At 58.9% G+C, this 17541-nt stretch overlaps 1 protein-coding gene and 1 long non-coding RNA gene across 2 annotated transcripts; one reads left to right on the forward strand and one right to left on the reverse strand.

Moving 5' to 3' along the window:
• Positions 1-789: 789 nt before the first annotated feature.
• PYGM (glycogen phosphorylase, muscle associated) lies at positions 790-13035 on the reverse strand. The gene is made up of 20 exons (XM_058689531.1): positions 12718-13035; positions 11563-11664; positions 11384-11462; positions 11193-11296; positions 10676-10807; positions 9305-9416; positions 9136-9218; positions 8406-8549; positions 7988-8080; positions 7592-7738; positions 7308-7471; positions 6698-6812; positions 6065-6166; positions 5575-5722; positions 5221-5279; positions 4952-5093; positions 4279-4486; positions 1605-1739; positions 1325-1391; positions 790-1211 (listed from the first exon to the last, which is right to left on the reverse strand). Exons 1-20 carry the CDS (start codon positions 12958-12960, stop codon positions 1062-1064), a joined length of 2529 nt encoding a protein of 842 aa, XP_058545514.1. The 5' UTR covers positions 12961-13035; the 3' UTR covers positions 790-1061.
• Positions 1738-3502, forward strand: LOC131488106 (uncharacterized). The gene is made up of 2 exons (XR_009250078.1): positions 1738-1951; positions 2069-3502. It is a non-coding gene; the product is annotated as an uncharacterized LOC131488106 (long non-coding RNA).
• Positions 13036-17541: the final 4506 nt, after the last annotated feature.

Consider the following 17541-nt stretch of genomic DNA (forward strand, 5'->3'; position numbering starts at 1 on the left):
GTCTGCGTGCTTCTCCCCCACCACCCCCCGGGGCAGGGAGGAACTTGGGAGGGGCAGCCACAAGCAGTTGGGGTCCCACAAGCCAGGCCTAGGAGAGCCGGTAACCATTTCCGGCTGTTTGGATTCAAATACACTCACTGTGAAACCACCGGCCCCAAACCTGCCTTTCGAGGCTTGCCCCTTCCTGCCTCAGGGCTGGGGAGGCAGGACCTCCCCCACACCTCAGTTTTGGTAATATGAGACCGAGAAACAGCCTCTTTCTGGTCCTCAATTTCCCCAAAGTGAGGGGAGGGGGCAACACTGGCCTAGCCCAGACCGTCTGTGAGTGTCCCCCACCCTAACTCCCCAGACTTTAGACCAAGCGTAGCCACCTGCTCAGAGACCCTTAAACGCCGCAGTGGGGCGGGGCTACGGGCGGAGTCAAGAAGGCGCCAACCACCCACAGGCTCCTCCCCCTCCCAAGTCCTGCCCCGGACAGTGTGGACCCTCGGTAGTCCTAGAGGCCTCGGCCCAAGTCCCGACTCCCAGCCCCTGTGGGCCCCACCCAAGAGGACGCCCCGCCCCCGGCCAGCTTGGCAGGCCGCTGACCTAGTATGGACACAGCACTGGGAAGAGAGGCGTGGAGGGTGACGCCTGAAAGGAGGCTGGAGAGTCTCGGGTCCCGCCCCCATGGGCTGCCCCCTCCTTCGGAGGGGACGCACCTGCCGGTTGTGGGGGCAAAGCGCGGTGACTGCGCAGCTGCCGCGGTGCCTGCCCAGAGCTAAAAATATTTCCCAACAGACAGAGGAGTAAGGAGGTTCCCAAGGAGAATCAATTTATTGAAGAGTGGGTGCAGTTGGTCAGACCCTTAAATAGGAGGGGGCAGGGAGCCCGAGGACAGGATGGGAGCAGTGTCCTTAGTCACACTGGACACTGGGACCTTGAGACTGGGGGAAAATGGGAGGTTCCAGGAAAAGGCTGAGAGGACGAACTCCAGTATCCCCCCTCTGGGTGGGGACCTGGGGCTGGCCCAAGGGAGTGCAAACAAACTCAGGGGCCAGTTTGGGGTCTGGTCTGGAGGCTCAGATGGTCTCATCAGGGGCCGGCAGGCGCTTGCGTGAAGGATCTACGCCCCAGATCTCCCGGGCATACTGGGCAATAGTTCGGTCACTGGAGAACTTGCCTGATGTGGCTATGTTCCGGATCACCATTCGTGTCCACTCTCTTGGATTCTACAAGCCAAAAGAGAGCTCTGGGTTCATTCTGCCGGTGGGGTCCCCAGCTTCCACCCCATCCCATCCAGGGCCACCAAAGCCTTGCCAACCCCTGGCCCAGGGCCCCTCACCTTGTACAAAGCACTGACTTTCTCCTGGCACTTAATGTAATCTTCATAATCTGCAAAGACTTTAAACCTGGAAGGGAACAGAGAAGCAGGAAGCTCCATGAGATCAAGGGCCAAGCCGGTCCTGTCCTGATGGTGTGCGAGGGCCAGGAGAGGGAAACTGCTTCCAGAAGAGCCTGGCCCCAGTTGCCCAGGACCCCTACCCAGCCTCCCCACACACGGCACCTGAGCCCAGTTCAGCCCAGCAGCCCCACCTGCACGGTTCCCTGGCCAACCAGCTCACCGGTCATGGTGCATAAGCATGTTGACAATGTCCTTGAACAGGTCTGGCTGTTTGGGGGAGAAGAAACCACTGCTCAGCTGCTCAATGATATGCCGAAGCTCCGGAATTCGGTCATAGTACTCCTGGGCGTTGTACCTGTGGGGGAAGTACAGTCAGCGCTGTGGCCAGGAGTTCCTGGCTCCTCCTCCAGAGAAAATCCGAAAAGTCCTAAGCCTCAGGGCCAAAACCCAGGCCCCAGCCTGCGGCTGCCCTCCCTGGAGCTGCTACACCCCTCTGGAGGACCCTCTCCCTTCTCTGCTCAGCTTTTCATCCCCCTTGTGTAGTTGAGGCCTGGAGACGGCAAAAAGGTAAATGTCTGAGCCAAAGGCCCCAAACCAAGTGTTCTTTTTTCCCTCCCATACACCACCACCTCTCCTAACCAGTGCGTTTCCTTCCTAAATGCTTTTCTCACTCCCTCTCCCAAGTCCGTCCGCCTTCGGGCCCCAGGAGGAAGCACCAGGCATGTCCTCGGACCGTCCTTAAACTCGGACCGTCCAACCGAGCCCATCGCTGGCCTGGTGCCAGCTTTCTTCCCGTGCGCCGCTTTCTGAAGCAGTCCAACCACCCCTCAGCCACCTGGGTTCAAAACCCTCCCCGAGGCCAGTCTCCTCTCTTTCCTGGCCTCCCCACTTCCAACCGGCAACCAAGGGCGACTCCTCAACAATGTCCCTCACCCCCATCCCCAGCATTGGCAGTGCGGGTCATTCTCCTCGCATTATGGTGCGGCGGCCTCCACGCTGGGCCCCCACCTGCAGTCCGGCCTCCACCTGACACCCAAAATTGTCCTCCTGGAGCCTGCTTCTGAACGTGTTGGAATCTGGCTCAAAACATGTCCTGTCTCCCTCCTATCCGAAGGATAAAGTCTGAACTTCCTAGTCAAGCCCCACAGGAGAAATTTCCTTTCAATATTTAATGCCAGCTCTCAGAAGCAGGTGGTGGGAGTGTGAGCCGCTACCAACTTTCTGGAAAGCAATTTGGCAATAGGCATCAAAAGCCTTAAGAACTCATACTTGAAGAAGAAAGGAGGAGGAGAAGAAGGTCTCATACTTTTTTTTTTTAATTAAAAAAAATTTTTTAATGTGTATTTATTTTTGAGAGAGACAGACAGACAGAGTGCAAGGGGGGAGAAGCAGAGAGAGAGGGAGACGCAGAATCTGAAGCAGGCTCCAGGCGCTGAGTTGTCAGCACAGAGCCCAACGCGGGGCTCGAACCCACGAACCCTGAGATCTTGACCTGAGCTGAAGTTGGACGTTCAACCGACTGAGCCACCCAGGCGCCCGGGTCTCATACTTTTTTGACTCAGAAATATATCTCCTTCTAATAATTATCTTCAGGAAATAAAGATGTGGGCCTAGATAATAAAAGGATGGGATCTCAGTGATATTTACACTAAGAAACAGCAGAAATCAACCTTAATGTCCAACAGTATGGAACTGGATAAATTACAGCATGTCCATACGATGGAACCCGATACAAACATTTTTAAATAGTTTAAAGACTATTTAGTAACATGGAAAATGCCTCACCAGTGCTGACATCAGCCTTCAAAATTGTACACGTGTTAGTCCCAACTTTCAAAACCCTACATATATACACACGCATAGTGATACACGTAGAGATAGGACTACAGTGGGGCACCCGGGTGGCTCAGTCGGTTGAACGTCCAGCTTCGGCTCAGGTCATGATCTCCCGGTTTGTGGGCTCGAGCCCCATGTCGGGCTCTGCGCTGACAGCTCAGAGCCTGGAGCCTGCTTCGGATTCTGTGTTTCCCTCTCTCTCTGCTCAACCCCCACTCGTACCTGTCTCTCTCTGTCTCAAAAATAAATAAACATTAAAAAATTTAAAAAAAAGAAAAGAAAAGAAGAAGGACTATGGCTTTAAGAATGGGTGATGAGGGGCACCTGAATGGCTCAGTCAATGAAGCATCTGCCTCTTGATTTGGGCTCAGGTCATGATCTCACAGTCCGTGAGTTCGAGCCCCACGTTGAGCTCTGCACTGTCAGCACCGAGCTTGCTTGGGATTCTCTCTCCCTCTCTCTGCCCCTTCCTTGCTCTCTCTCTCTCTCTCTCTCTCTCTCTCAAAATAAATAAAATAAACATTAAAAAAGTAAAAACAGGTGATTAAATTATGAATGACTGTTATTTTATTCTTTGTGGTTTCATATTTTTCCAATTAAGGAGCACATATTGCTTGTATGATAAGAAAAAAAATTGTAATAAATTTTAAGAAATCTAATATCTACTTTGAAGAACTGCATTTCTGGCCACAAGCACAGCTGTAATTACTGTCCTCATCTTTCCCCTTTTGCCATGCCTGCCAGGGAGCTAAGAATTCAATTTTACTTCCAGAAATTCCAGCAATAAATAATATCATAGCCTACGATTGATATCATTTTCTGCTCCTTTTCCTTCAGTGTTTTGTTCCTTCTTTCTTTTCCCATGCCGTTAACCTCATTTGTTGTAAGTCATCTCAAAAGTTCCCCGGAACCCTAACGGCCATAACTGAGACCTTGTGCAGTCTGGGCCGGCCTTTCCAGGTATGCCCCTTGCTCCCAAGCCCTACCCTCCAGTAGCCACACCTCCTCGGTGCCTCCTGCCCATGGACTGTGAACTTTGGAGCCCCTGACCCCCATACCCTCTCTGGTCAAGCTTTTCCACGTCCTCCACCCGCATGCCAAAGATGAAGAAGTTCTCTTCTCCCGCCTCTTCCGCCATTTCCACGTTGGCTCCGTCCATGGTGCCAATGGTCAGAGCCCCATTGAGCATGAACTTCATGTTGCCGGTGCCTGAGGCCTCAGTGCCTGCAGTGGAGATCTGCTCGGAGAGGTCAGCAGCTGGGATCACTGTGGGGCGGCAGCAGGGGACAAACTCAGCTCCAGGGAAGGTCCCACCCCAGCTGGGGACTGTGGAGTTAGGCTGGCCCGAGGTATAGCCAGAGTCAGAGCCCCCCTCCACCCCAACCCTCCCACAGTCACCAGCTGAATCTCCCTCCCACCGCCAGCCCCTCCATCCCACTCCACCCCACTGCTTGGTGATCGTTGACCATCTGAGGTCTAAACCTGGACTGCACTCTCTCCCCACCCCTGCCCCACTGTGTGCACGATTTGAAGGGCAAATCTTCCCTATAATTTCACCCTGTACTGCCCGAAGCCCCCACCGCCATCGGGGTGGGGGTGGGGGGACATCCTCATGATTTGAGCATTGTCCTGTCCAGATTCTTCTTCCAAGTGCAAGTACCCCAGGAACAGGTGACCAACACCCCTTCCTGGGACTGAACTAATCAAAGCGTCCCTCTGGCGGCACCCCACCTTTCTCGGCCAGCGAGACTCGGTAGTTCTCCAGGAAGATCACACGGAGGCGGTCTCCTACCACTGGGTCGTGGTTAACCACATCCCCAATGGCTGTGATGAGTTTGATGATCATCTTAGCCATGTGGTATCCAGGGGCAGCCTGTGGGAGCACAGTCTGGGGTCAGCTCCACAGCCTGGCCCCCTACCCTTATCCTGCAACCCAGCCAGCCTGACCTCAACCCGGCTGTCAAAGGATCAGAGCCGCGGTCTGCGGCCTGGCTCCTCACCTTCCCTCCAATCATCACAGTTCGGGGCACAACAAACCTATTGGGTTCCTGCTTGATGCCTGTGGAGAAACAGAGATCAGCGGGCCAGGTTTGGCCTCCTGACGACACCTATCCACCAGGGCCCTAGATAGTAGGCCTGATTTGGGCAACCACTTGCTATGTGACTTCCGATCTGTCACTTTCCCCTCTCCGAGCCTCAGTTTGCCTGTCTATGAAATGGGGGTAAGTCCATGCCCCAAGAGCTGTCCCGAGGCCAAAGGAGACGTTGACTAGGAGATACGTGGTGCACGGCTGGGGGGGGGGGGGGTAAGCAGAGGAGAGCGCCAAGAGACAGAGGGCACCCCTGCCACTCACGGTTGTACAGGGTGATGATGTGGAGGCAGTTGAGGAGCTGGCGTTTATATTCATGAATTCGCTTCACCTGGACGTCGAAGAGCGAGTTGGGGTTGATATGGACTTTGTACTCCCTCTCCAGGTAAGCGGCGAACTTTAACTTGTTTTCCTGAAGGCAGGGAGGACGGGGGGAGAGCTTCACCAACGGGCCTCAGCCTCACGAGATCCCACAGTGTCATTTCTTTCCCAGAAAGGGAGCGGACAGAAGGCTCGCTCGCCACCTTTATCCCCGCGTGGGCCAGGGCAGACATCGCTAATCAATGCCAGCACTCTTCCAGTGCGGTCAGCTGATGCCCTGTCACCTTGGACTCCAGGCAACGTCTACCAGGCCCGAGGCTGCGGGGGAGACAGGCCCCGCAGGCCATCCCCGAGCCGGGCCCCGGGGGGCTGGCGCCTCCAGCGTGCTCCCTCCCGCCCTGGCACCAGTGCTCCAGGTCGCCACACTCCGTACTTGCTTCACTTTGGCCACATCCCGGATAAAGGCTTCATCGTCCACGTACGAGAGCAGCTTGCGCAGCTGGTCCAGGTCGGAGATGTAGTCCTCCCCGATGCGCTGTGGGGCGGTGGCTGTCGGTCAGGCCTACACCCCTCCTCCAGCCTCCCGCACAGAAAGGTCCCTTTCTGGCGTCAGCCAGGCCTCGCCCCCTGCAGACAACCCCTCCTTCGCCAGCCTCCCCGCTGGGGCGTGGTGTGGGCACCGCCATTTTCCCGCTGGACCTCGGGCTCTGATGGCTGACCCCACGGGACCCCAGCAGGCCTTTCTCCTGGCCTTTTCCTCTGACAGTGACCTTGACGCCCTGCTCACAATCTCTGCTCCTGTCAGTCTCACTTCAGATGTGACCTGTCCTGACCCTCTCCGAGGCTGACCTCCATAGCCAGGCCTCCATTAGCCCACAGAGCATCCTCATGCAAACAAGAAAACGGTCCCCCTCCTCCAGGCACATGCAAAGCTAGGGGAACGCAGCGCAGGCTGGATTTCGGCCCTCCACCGGGCCCCCTGCAGTGGCCCACCTACGTGTCCATGCACAGCTGGTCCCTGTAGCGACCCGTGTTCACCCCTACTGGCCACACAGTGACCTCTCACCTCAGCAATGACCTCTGCCAGCCCAGGGTTACACAGGACTAGCCAGCGACGAGGGGTGATGCCATTGGTCTTATTCTGGAATTTATGTGGCTCCAGCTCGTAGAAGTCCTTGAAGCTGCAGGATGGGGTTGGAGGGTCACTACCCACCCCTGCGGGACGAAGGTCTCCTCCTGGAGGCCCTACCCTGGTTTCTTGCTGAGAGGGGCCTGGGGATGAGGGGGTGGCTGTACGTGAGAGGAGATCATTTGGGGACGGGACTGTACTGGACATCAGGGCCATAATGCTCATAAGGGGCGCCTGGGTGGCTCAGACGGTTGAGCGCCGACTTCGGCTCAGGTCACGATCTCGCGGTCCGTGAGTTCGAGCCCCGCTTCGGGCCCCTGTGCTGACAGCTCAGAGCCCGGAGCCTGTTTCAGATTCTGTGTCTCCCTCTCTCTGACCCTCCCCCATTCATGCTCTGTCTCTCTCTGTCTCAAAAATAAATAAAACGTTAAAAGAAAAAATTTAAAAAAGCTGTGCTACCTGTGGAAAGGGCCAGCTGGGGTCAGGTGGTGAGGGGGGTGGGATGGGCGGGGCCAGAGGGGGGCGGGGCCTGGGGAGCGGGTCTCACATGGTCTTCTTGAGGATCTCCGAGTGGATGCGGGCCACGCCGTTGACGGCATGCGACCCGGCGATGCAGAGATGGGCCATGTTGATGCGTTTCACTGCGCCCTCCTCCACAAGCGACATGCGCCGCAGCCGGTCCACGTCCCCGGGGAAGACGGCTGCCACCCGCTGAGCAGGGAGAGCCCAGAGCTCAGACGCCGGGGCCCCCAGAGCCGAGGTCCCCAGCCCCGTACCCCCAGCACTCTACCCACAGCCCTGCACCCTCCAGCCCAGGCCTCCTCCACTCACATTAAGGAAGCGCTGATTGATCTCGTAGATGATCTGGAGATGTCGAGGCAGCAGCGTCTCAATCAGATGCACGGGCCAGCGTTCCAGGGCCTCGGGCAGTACCGTGTGGTTGGTGTAGGCACAGGTCCTGACCGTCACGTCCCAGGCCTGATGAAGAGGAGGGGGGCGGTCGGGGACCCCGGGGCCTGAGCCCTAGGGCTCCCCACACACAGAGTGCGGCCAGGAGCCTGGGCCCTGTCACTGGGGGACAGGTTCTAGGACACTCGTCCTCGGGCCCTTACGCTGCTGTCTGCTTTGTGCGGGCTGCCCTCACGGATTTCTACTTCCCAGACCCCGCGGGAGAGGCAACCCTGAGACAGAGAGGCTCAGGCAGGGGTGGAGGGTCCCGGAGCCCACCTTGTCCCAGTCCAGCCTCTCCAGATCCACCAGTATCCTCATGAGCTCGGGGATGGCCAAGGAAGGATGCGTATCATTCAGCTGGATGGCCACCTGTGGGGAGGGGGTTGGGAGTCGGGCTGGGATCCAAACCAAGGCTATGGTCGCTGTCCTTTGCCCCTTCAGAGCTCCCTCTACGTGGTTCCAGGCTGGAGCTGGGTGTGGTGGCCCTCGTGGGGGCAGCGGCGGGCAAGAGCGGGAGGGAAGTTCCCAGGTTAGGTGCCCGTCGATTGAGGATCCCGAACAGGCCACCCTCACACACACCCCCAGCCCCCACTTCCTCATCTACAACGTGAGGGGGCAGGCTGAGGCTGGAGGGGAGAGGCGATGGCATGCATCACGGGAGGTGTAGAGGGGGGCCCTCCCTGGGGCCTGGCACCTTATCCGGAAAGGCGTCGAAGCTCGTGCGCACGGGGTCACGGCAGCCGAACTTGGAGGACTTGAAGCGGCGGATGATGTCCTGGAGGGTGGCGGCCACCACAAAGTACTCCTGCTTCAACCGCAGCTCCTTCCCCTCAAAGAACTGGGGACAGTTCAAGGCAGGGCTGAGTCAAGGGCGTGGGGGGTGGGGAGTTCTGACGGTGCTGCAGCGTGGCCGGGAGACTCCTGCCCACACCAAGCCCCTTGCGCCCTGAACAGCCCCCGCCTCCACGACTCAGGGGATTTTCACCCACCAGGTAGTGGAGGGGATGGTGTGAGGACGGGGGCATTCGGGGACCCGGAGTATTGTCGGCATCGCCAGGGAACAGGTCCCCCAAAGTGCCCTGCCCCAACTCGCTGCCCCCAGGACTTAGGTGTCCTCTTAAAGAACCAAAAGCACTTGGGGGGCGGGGGTGGGGAACAGGACACGACAGGAGCCAACAATACGTCCTGGGTGCTGCGGAGCGCCCGGCTGACTCAGTTAGAAGAGATGTGACCCTTGATCTCAGGGTTGTGAGTCCGAGCCCCACGTTGGGGGTGTAGAGATTACTAAAAAATAAATAAATAAACTTTAAAAAAACAAAGGATATGTCCTGGGTGTCACTAGGGCGCCAGAGGCTGTCCCTCCCCGTTTTCTGCCCTCTCCTAGGCTTTCAGGTTTCCCGCCCCCAGCCCAGGAGGTGACATACGTTGTCGTTGGGGTACAGGACGCGAGAGATGTTCTCCGCCAGGTTTCGGTCCAGCACAGCCTGGATGTAGCCACCGACGTTGACTGAGGGGTGAAAGTGGGGACAGTGTCGGGCCCAGGCTGAGCACAGGCCGGGGCAGGCAGGGGTGCGGGCAGGCGGCTGAACTCACAGTCCTTGAGGTTGAAGTCATTGGGGGCCTTGGCCGACCACAGGCGCATGGTGTTGACAATGTTGTTACGGTAGCCAGGCACAGGAGTGTCGTAAGGCATGGCCAATACCACCTGCAGGCGTGTCGGACGTGGTGGCAGGAGCTGGGTATCTGCCACGTGACTTGGGGGGCCCCCGAGAGCCACAACTCCTGCCTTTGTCTCTACCCTGCACCAACCCCCCAGCTCCAGGTTCTACTGCCCACTCCGGGTAACCGTGAGCGAACCTCTCAACCTCTCTGGGCCTCATCCATAGAGAGAGGGCCCCCCAGGGTCTCCCCACCCACCCCCCACCCCACCTTGCCCGGCTGCCTGCGAGGATTACAGGGGGCAGTGATGAGTCTGGAGCCCAAGGCGGGGCTCCGTTGGGGGCCACTCTACAGTGATGGGGATGAGCGGGCCCGTCTGGCCCGAGCACAATCTAGAAGATACTCTGGACTCATCAGAGGGCTGGGGGGCCCCGGGGCCTGGCTGAAGGGGACACAGATGTCAAGTCCATCCGAAGGGCATATGCCTGGTTGACCACCGGGCTAATTAGCAGTGACTAATGCTGGTCCCACCTCCCACAATTAGCAAATGGCGATCATTGCTGCCAACAGCTGCCCGCTACCACGGGGCTGGGGGCATAAGCACTTCTCCAAGGCCCGGCGCCCTTTCTCCCCAACACCGAAGCAGCTTAGCCCCTGACTGGAAAAGAGTGGAAGGTGCAGCTCCGAGAGGGAAGGGACTGGCCCGAGAGCACAGAGCTAGGGGGCAGCCAGAGCCCCTACTGAATCTTATCATAAATGACAGCCCGACAAATGGCCCATTCTGAAAGCCTAGAGGTTTCTGTGCAGCCGTCTGGAGGCCTATGACCTACAGCCACGGCAAGAGAGCTGACTGAGCTGAGGTTCAGACACCTGGTTTGGCTTCAGGCTCCCTCTCACTTGTTGTGTGACCTTGGACAAGTCAGTTCCTCTCTCAAGGTTTTAATTGTCTCCCTTTCTGGGGGGAGTCAAGTCACCGTGATTATTCTGGGATGAGTCTTGTGGAGTGGAAAGGAGCCAGGTCGGGGGAAGGGCACTGGTGGAGCACGGCAGGCTCTCTCCTCCCCCTGGGCCCTGTGCTTGGCTTGGCTCCTCTGTGACCCTGTCTCCAGCCTCTCCTGACCCAAGCTGTGTGACCTCGAGTAAATCACTTAACCTCTCTGAGCCTCAGTGCCCTTCATTGTAAATAGCACTGGGTCCGGGAGTCTCCAGGCTCTCTCCCCGTATCTCCCTGTTTTCTTCCAGAGCCTCTTCCTCCCTGCTTCCCCCTCACTGGGGGCTCCCCCCACTCCCTGGCTTCACCCTTACCTGTGTGTCCACCCACTTGGCCCCCTGGCTGGTGTGCTCCACTCGGCCATAGAAGTGCACAGGCAGCGTGAACTCGGGTCGGGCCTTCTCCCAGGGGTTTCCGTAGCGAAGCCAGTCATCGGCCTCCTCCATCTGAGTCCAAGGCAGGTCAGGGGAGAAAGGAAGGCAGCGTCAGACCCAGGCTCACACCACGGGAGGCAGTGGGTAGGGCAGGAGCAGTGGCCCTGCTGGGCCCTCTACGGAGTGTAAATTAAGAGCCCTGGGGTGGCGCCCACCCCCGGTCTGGTGGCATATCCCACGGGACATGGTATGTGCATGGGAGTCTGAGAGGCGGCACAGGTGTGGGCCACCTGTTCCAGCAGTGACCAGCAGGCTTTGGGGCCAGGGGGAAGGGACAAGGATGCCTTCTCTCAAGGCTGAGGCTGGTTCTGGGTCTATCCGGAGGTGGATGACCCAAGGGGGGGGTCCGCTCCATCGTGCCTGGGGCCCCACAAGGCCAGGGCCTGAGGCTGCTCACCTGCCAGCCCCCACAGATCTTCTGGTTAAAAATCCCAAACTCATAGCGGATCCCGTAGCCGTAGGCAGCCAGGCCCAGTGTTGCCATGGAGTCCAGAAAGCATGCTAGGGGGTTCCGGGGAGGTGGGTGTCAGGGACCCGGCACACAGGAACCCTTCTGCCCGCCCCACCCCTGCCACCCTATCCACTCACCGGCCAGCCGACCCAGGCCCCCGTTGCCCAGCCCCGCGTCCTCCTCGATCTCCTCCAGCTCCTCCATGTCCAGACCCAGCTGGAGGGGTGGGGGGAGGGGTGGCAGTGGTCAAGGCCAAGGGCCAGCAGGCGAGTCCCCCAGTATCTCAGGCTCACCCCGCTCCCGTCCCCCTGCACACCTGGTAGGTGGCTTCGTCACAGGCATTCTCCAAGGCCAGGTTCACCATGGTGTTCTGTAGCGTCCGTCCCATGTAGAACTCCAGAGACAGGTAGTAGATCCTCTGCCCGGAGAGACAGATGGGTCGGCGAGGGGTCGGCCCTCCGGCGTCTAGCCAGCGCCTCTCACACTTCCTGTCCCACTCCGGGGGCCTGGCACGTGCCAGCCCTGTCCCTGTTTATTCTTCGCCCCACCACAGGCTTCAGGACCCATCAGGAGGGTTCCGGTCCAGCCTTTCCTCTGACTTTGGACACATCACTTTTGTTCTCTTAGCTTCCGTTTCCTCATCTGGAAAAGGGGGCTGCCACATCTACCTCAGGGACTGAGGTCCCGAGGGCAGGCGAGACCCTCTTCCAGCGCACACAAGCCTCCCAACAGCCCAGCGGGGAACCGGGGAGCAGAGAAACCCCCCCCCCCAAGTGCTCCCCAAGAGGGGGGAAGGCTAAGGTGCCTTAGAGAAACCAGTCATTTACTCAAGGTCACACACACAGACTCACGGCTAGAGTCGGCCCCCTTCTGTCCTTGCAGGGCCCAGGTCCCCTTGATCCTCAAGCCTCAGCCCCAGGAAGGGGGACAGAGAGGCACTAGAATCCAGGATGCTGGGTCTCCTGGTTTCCTGGGCCCCCTCCCTGCCCCACTCGCCTGCCCCTCCCCCTCCCCTGCCCAGGAGTATCAGGTTGCTGACATTTACCGTGACCCCAAAGACACTTGATCCCGCTACCACCACCCCAGCTGCCCCAGCCTCGCACCAGCACCGCCACCGCCACACTCACATGTAATGACCCACCCTTCCATTTCAGGTCCGCCCTGACCACCCGCAGGGGTCTCCCTGACCACCGGAAGCCCCTCCCCTCTCTGAGTGAGCGCTAGGCCTTTGCCCCCAGCCCGCCTGACCCGCGCCACCCGGCCTTGCCCCTGCCCCGGGTCTCACCGCCTGGATCGCCCCAGCACCCCATCGCACTTGGCAATGGCGCCCGCCGTTCCCGACCCTCCAACGTCAGGAACCCGCTGCTGCAGAAAAGCCAGACCCCTGGAAGGGCTGCCGCTTGGTGGAGCTCTCCCGGTCCCCTGCTGGGGCCCCCAGCCCACTGCCCACCCAGGATGCCCCAAGCGGCACCTTGGGGTCCTTCTCGTAGTAGTGCTGCTGCGTGCGGATCCAGCGGCCCACGAGGTGGTCGCGGACGGTGTGGGCCAGCGCAAAGTAGTAGTCTCTCGGGGTGGCCACATTGCGGTCTTTCACAAGTGTGAAATGCAGGTGCCGGTTGAAGTTCTTCTTCAGCTCGGTCACATTCTCCACGCCGGCCAGGCCACGCACGCTGATTTGCTTCCTTTTCTCCTGGTCTGACAATGGCCGGGACATGGCTGCAGGAGGGCGGGCCGGACTGATGGGTGACCTCAGCAGTGCCTCCAGCCAGGGAGTGGAGATCCCCAGCTGCCTGGGGTTTTAAAGCCTGGCTCTGGGGAGCTTGCCCCGCCTCCCCCTGCGATGGGAGGGTCTTGGCCGCGCGGCTCAGGGAGCTATTTTGGGGGCAAGGGGAGGAGAAGGGAGACGGGCAGGGAGAGCAGAGCGGAGCTCCGCAAGGGCCAGGCCAGGCCCAGCCTGGCTCCTTCGCAGCCCTGCGCTGACCCACTTGTTCCAGGCCTCGCCCACTGGGGTCTTCGGTGCCTGTCTCTGCCTTTCACAGGGTCAGAGGCAAGATGCAGCAGGCAATGTGGCCTTGAGAGGCCTGCGGTTTGACTGGAGCCATTGGGCTGTGACTTTGGCTAAGAGGTTGCCCTGATCTGGGTCCTTTTCCTGGGTTATGGATTGGGGGCGGGGGGGGGGGGGGGCAGATTTCAGCCTCAGTCAGGGCTCCTTGAAGAAGCCAAGGAAGGCTGTCGGGGGGGGGGGGCGGGGGGAACAGGTGCCAGGAGACCCCGCCTTCGTCCAAGCAGCTTGGTTTCTCTTTCAGACATTTGCCCAAAGACTGCAAACCACCGGCTGGATGACCTCTGGTCGAGTTTCCACGGTGGCCTTACGTGGGGGGTGCAGGGGTCTGCACTCGGGTAGCGAGGTCATATATCGGGGCAACAGGGGCAAGGGGCCAAGGGTCAGGGTGCCCTGAACAGGAGACATGTAGCTAGCAGAGGACGCTGGGTGTCTGGGAGAAGGGGGACCGGGGGACTCCGGGTTCCAGGGGGTTGTGTGAAGGTCGCCTGAGGCAGGGCCACTGCCCCCACGCCACCCCCACCCAAGCCGAGCCACTCTGAGATCCCCCCTGTTGCTGTCCTTCAAGGAGCTCTGAAGTGACCTTTCGAGAGTGGTGGTAATCAGATTACAGGCTGGCTCTGGCTAGGGGCTGCCAGCCCAGAGCAGGGGCCTCTGGGAACTGTAGTCCTGTGCCCACAGGGGCAGGAGAAGCCAGCATCCCCCATCCACTCGTAACATTGGCCAGTGGTATTGGGTCTCTCTGTGATGCAGCTGCCAGGTGATTGGAGACCTTCTCCCACTCATTCCTCCCACCTGGGGCCACAGTACTGGACAGGGACTCAGTGGGCCAAGGTTCACGGCCGTGACCCCACCTGTAAAGTGGGAGCCTCGGCACCGGGAACCTTATACCACTTCCTCGTCTTCATGGCCTGGCAGCTCCAGGACCTTCCCTTGGAGGCTCTGGCTGTCCCCGATCCACCGCTCACGCCCTGGCCCCGGCACTGATTTGCTGTGTGACCTGAGGCTGGACGCTTTACTATTCTGAGCCTTGAATTCCTTCATCCAATTTATACCCTCAAATAAGAATATAAATTCCTGCCTCCACCTGCTGCTGCCTCCTACTCTTATGGAGGCCGCCTTTTGGATCCTGCTTTGTTCTTTGAGCAAAAGGAGCCCAAGGCTTTGTGCAATTTCAAAGGATGCCTGGGCCTCCCGGGCAGCGGGCTGGTGGAGAGCAAGAACTGGGTGTTCTGGTCTGAGGGCCAGGGAAGCAGGTCAGAGGCCCGGACGGCCGCAGGACGTTACTGAGAGCCTGGCTTGGGGGAAGGCCGAGTTGTTTCCGAGGACATCCTGAGCCACAGCAGGCCCAGCCCTGGAATCACGAGTGTGGTGTGGGGTCTACACTCCAAGTCTTCCAACTCCCAAGCGCTGCTCTCGTCTGCCCCCAAACAGCATTACTGGGTTGATCTCCCCAGGCCGCCATGCTTCATAGTGAGAAAAAAGATCAGGAAAACACCAAAATGTGCCTACAAGGGCATGGTGGGAATACAGAAAACTTCCTTAAATGCTCCCATCTGCAGCCCCACCCACGGGGCTGTGCCTCTGCGGGGGTCACCCACCCTCCAAACCCTTGTCTCCAGTTGGGTGGGTCGGGCGTCCGGGCTCGGCTAGCATCTTGGGCCGCGGGGGCTGGACTCACTCGCCAAAGGCTGGCTGCTCTGAGTAGAGCTCAGGAAGCTCCTTGGTGCACAATAGTCCTGGAGAAAGCCCCACGTTCCCTGTGCAGTCACCTCGCACCCAAGTTGTGACGGGACCCTGCCCACACAAACCTCTGCCCTGACCTCTAATGGCCTGCAAGTTCATTTTCCTGCCGCTGGGGACCTGCTCCCAACCATTCCCAAATTCTCATCCGCTCCCCAGATGAATCCAAACCTCTTCTGGCTGGCTGGCTCTGACGCCCCTCCTGGTGTACCAGCGCCTTGCTGGCCCTTCTGTGCTCAAGGCACTGGCTCAACAGGGATTTGTCCCATTTCTACTAGGAAACAGAAATTACTTTTTAAAAGTAGGCTCCGTGCCCAATGTGGGGCTTGAACTCACGACCCTGAGACTAAGGGTCACATACTCTACCGAGTCAGGATGGCGCCCCAGGAGAAATCGCTTTTTTTTTTTTTTTTTTTAAACCTGTTTTATTCTAAAGTAGGCTCCGCACCCACAATGGGCTTGAACTCACGACCTTGAGATCAAGAGTCTCACACTCTACGGAATAAACCAGCCAGGCGCCCAGAATTACTTTTGACTTCTCTGACTACCCCCTTGTGGGTCTCCAGTGGCCCCCACTGGAGTGACGCCACCCCAGGGAACCCCCCTTTTATTTTGCAAGCCCCAGCCCAGCATGATGAAACCTTGAAGGCTCAGGCTGACCTACTTGCCTCCCCATGTCCTCTCCAATCCCTCATTCCCCATCCAGTGCTGCGTGTGCAGATCAATCTTGAACCCTGGAAGCACTTGACCAACCCGAGTAACTCAAGGTTGTTTATGTCTGACTAGGTTTCTAACCAGAAATCCTGCCTCCTTCTCCGGACCAATCTTGGGTTTCTCCAGAGCCCGAACACTGACCTTTCCCAGCCGGTGTTCCTTTCACCAACCAGGCTGAGGGGGCAGGAAGCCAGCGCCGAAGTGACAGGACAGACGGGCTTGAGCAAAGGGCTTTTCCTGCACTCTTTCAGGTCCTAAGGCGGGTGGGAAAGCATTTCTCCTCTCTCCCCACTCTTGCCTCAGAGGCAGGTAGCTCCCTACACTTCTGAAGGCCAAGCCTCTCTTCCATTTCGGGGCCTGGAGCTCCTTGGAGAAAGGCCCAGAGACGTGCCTTAGCTAGCCACTTCGTTACTCTCCAAAACCTTAACAAAAGCTGACGGCGGGGGAGCAGGGAGGGAGCTAGCACAGGAATGGAGCTGGCCCCAGGGGAGAGAGACGGAGGAGATGGCGGGGCTGTGGTTAAGTCATTTATTGATTTTATTTCTAAAACCCACATAGCGCCACTTTGCCTCTTCCAGAGCTTCAAAGAGCTAATTAACCGCCCAATGGGCCCACCAGGGAAACCGAGCTTGTGGGGGAAGCAATGAGGTGAAGCCAAGGTCAGAGAGGGTTGCTAGGCCCCAGGCCCTGCCCCCATTCCGCCAGTTAAGGACAAAGAAAAAAGAGCTTGTTCTCTTCCTTCAGTCACCTGTAGTCTTAGAGCCTGGTTAGGGAAACCCACTGAACTTGCCTCCCTCCTGAGGGTTTCCTGAACCCCGCAGGCCTACGGCAGAGATACAGACGCCCCAGATGGGGCCCACAAAACCGGGCCGTGCTCCACACAGAAGGCACTGGGCGGGCCCAACCTGAAGGTGGAAAGCAGCCCAGGCCGGAGCTGCCCCCACCGGCCAGGTGCCGGGGCGGCAGGGGCGTGCTGTCCCTCAACCTCCTCCAAAGGAAGGAGAGGCTGCCAGGAAAGGCAGGGTCCACGCAGGCTCCCCAGGGGCGGTGCGGCACAGCGGCGGCAACAGTCGGGCAAGGACCTCGCTGCCTCGTGCAGCCCTGACGTGGGTTTTTTTCCTGCTGCCACAACAGGCACTGTCCACTGCCCCACCCGTAAAAGAACAAAACGGCCCGAGACCCCTGCGAAGAAGTGCTTACGAAAAGTGCAGACGGGGCACTTTTTCTCGCCCCCACCAACCCCCAAAGCCTGCAGCGGCAGCAGGCTGCAAGCAAGTCACGGGCAGAGAAAGAAAAAGCCACTTGGCGGTTTTAATTTTAGCTGCTCTGTGCCTCACAGGCAGGATTAGTTGGCTTGACCTTTAGTGCTGATGCCTCCCTAGGCCCAGGGCCTTGGTCAGGTGGCGGCTTCCAGGCAGAAGTCGCAACCAGAGCTCATCAGGGGTGGGTGAGTGTGTGCGCGTGTGCGTGTTGGGGGGGGGGGGGGGTGTCCAAGCCCCAGGGAAAGGCTTTCAAAAGAGCAGGGACCAGGGGAATGAGGGGTGATGGAGGCGAGGAGGGGGGTGCGAAGAACCCGGGTCTCAGCTAGTAAACCAGGGAGAGATGGCGGGACCACCCACACACTCAAGCTCCCACCGGCAAAGCCACACACGGGGACACAGGTGGGAGGCTCCTTAATTAGTGTCGCAGCAGTCCCCCAGAAGAGACCGGGGCGGCTGGGGCCAGGTGCTGAATGGAGGTAAAAAAAGTAACTCTGGTGCTGGTGGAGGGGATCTA

Source organism: Neofelis nebulosa, chromosome 10 (genome assembly GCF_028018385.1).
Source record: "Neofelis nebulosa isolate mNeoNeb1 chromosome 10, mNeoNeb1.pri, whole genome shotgun sequence".
Lineage (NCBI taxonomy): Eukaryota > Metazoa > Chordata > Mammalia > Carnivora > Felidae > Neofelis > Neofelis nebulosa.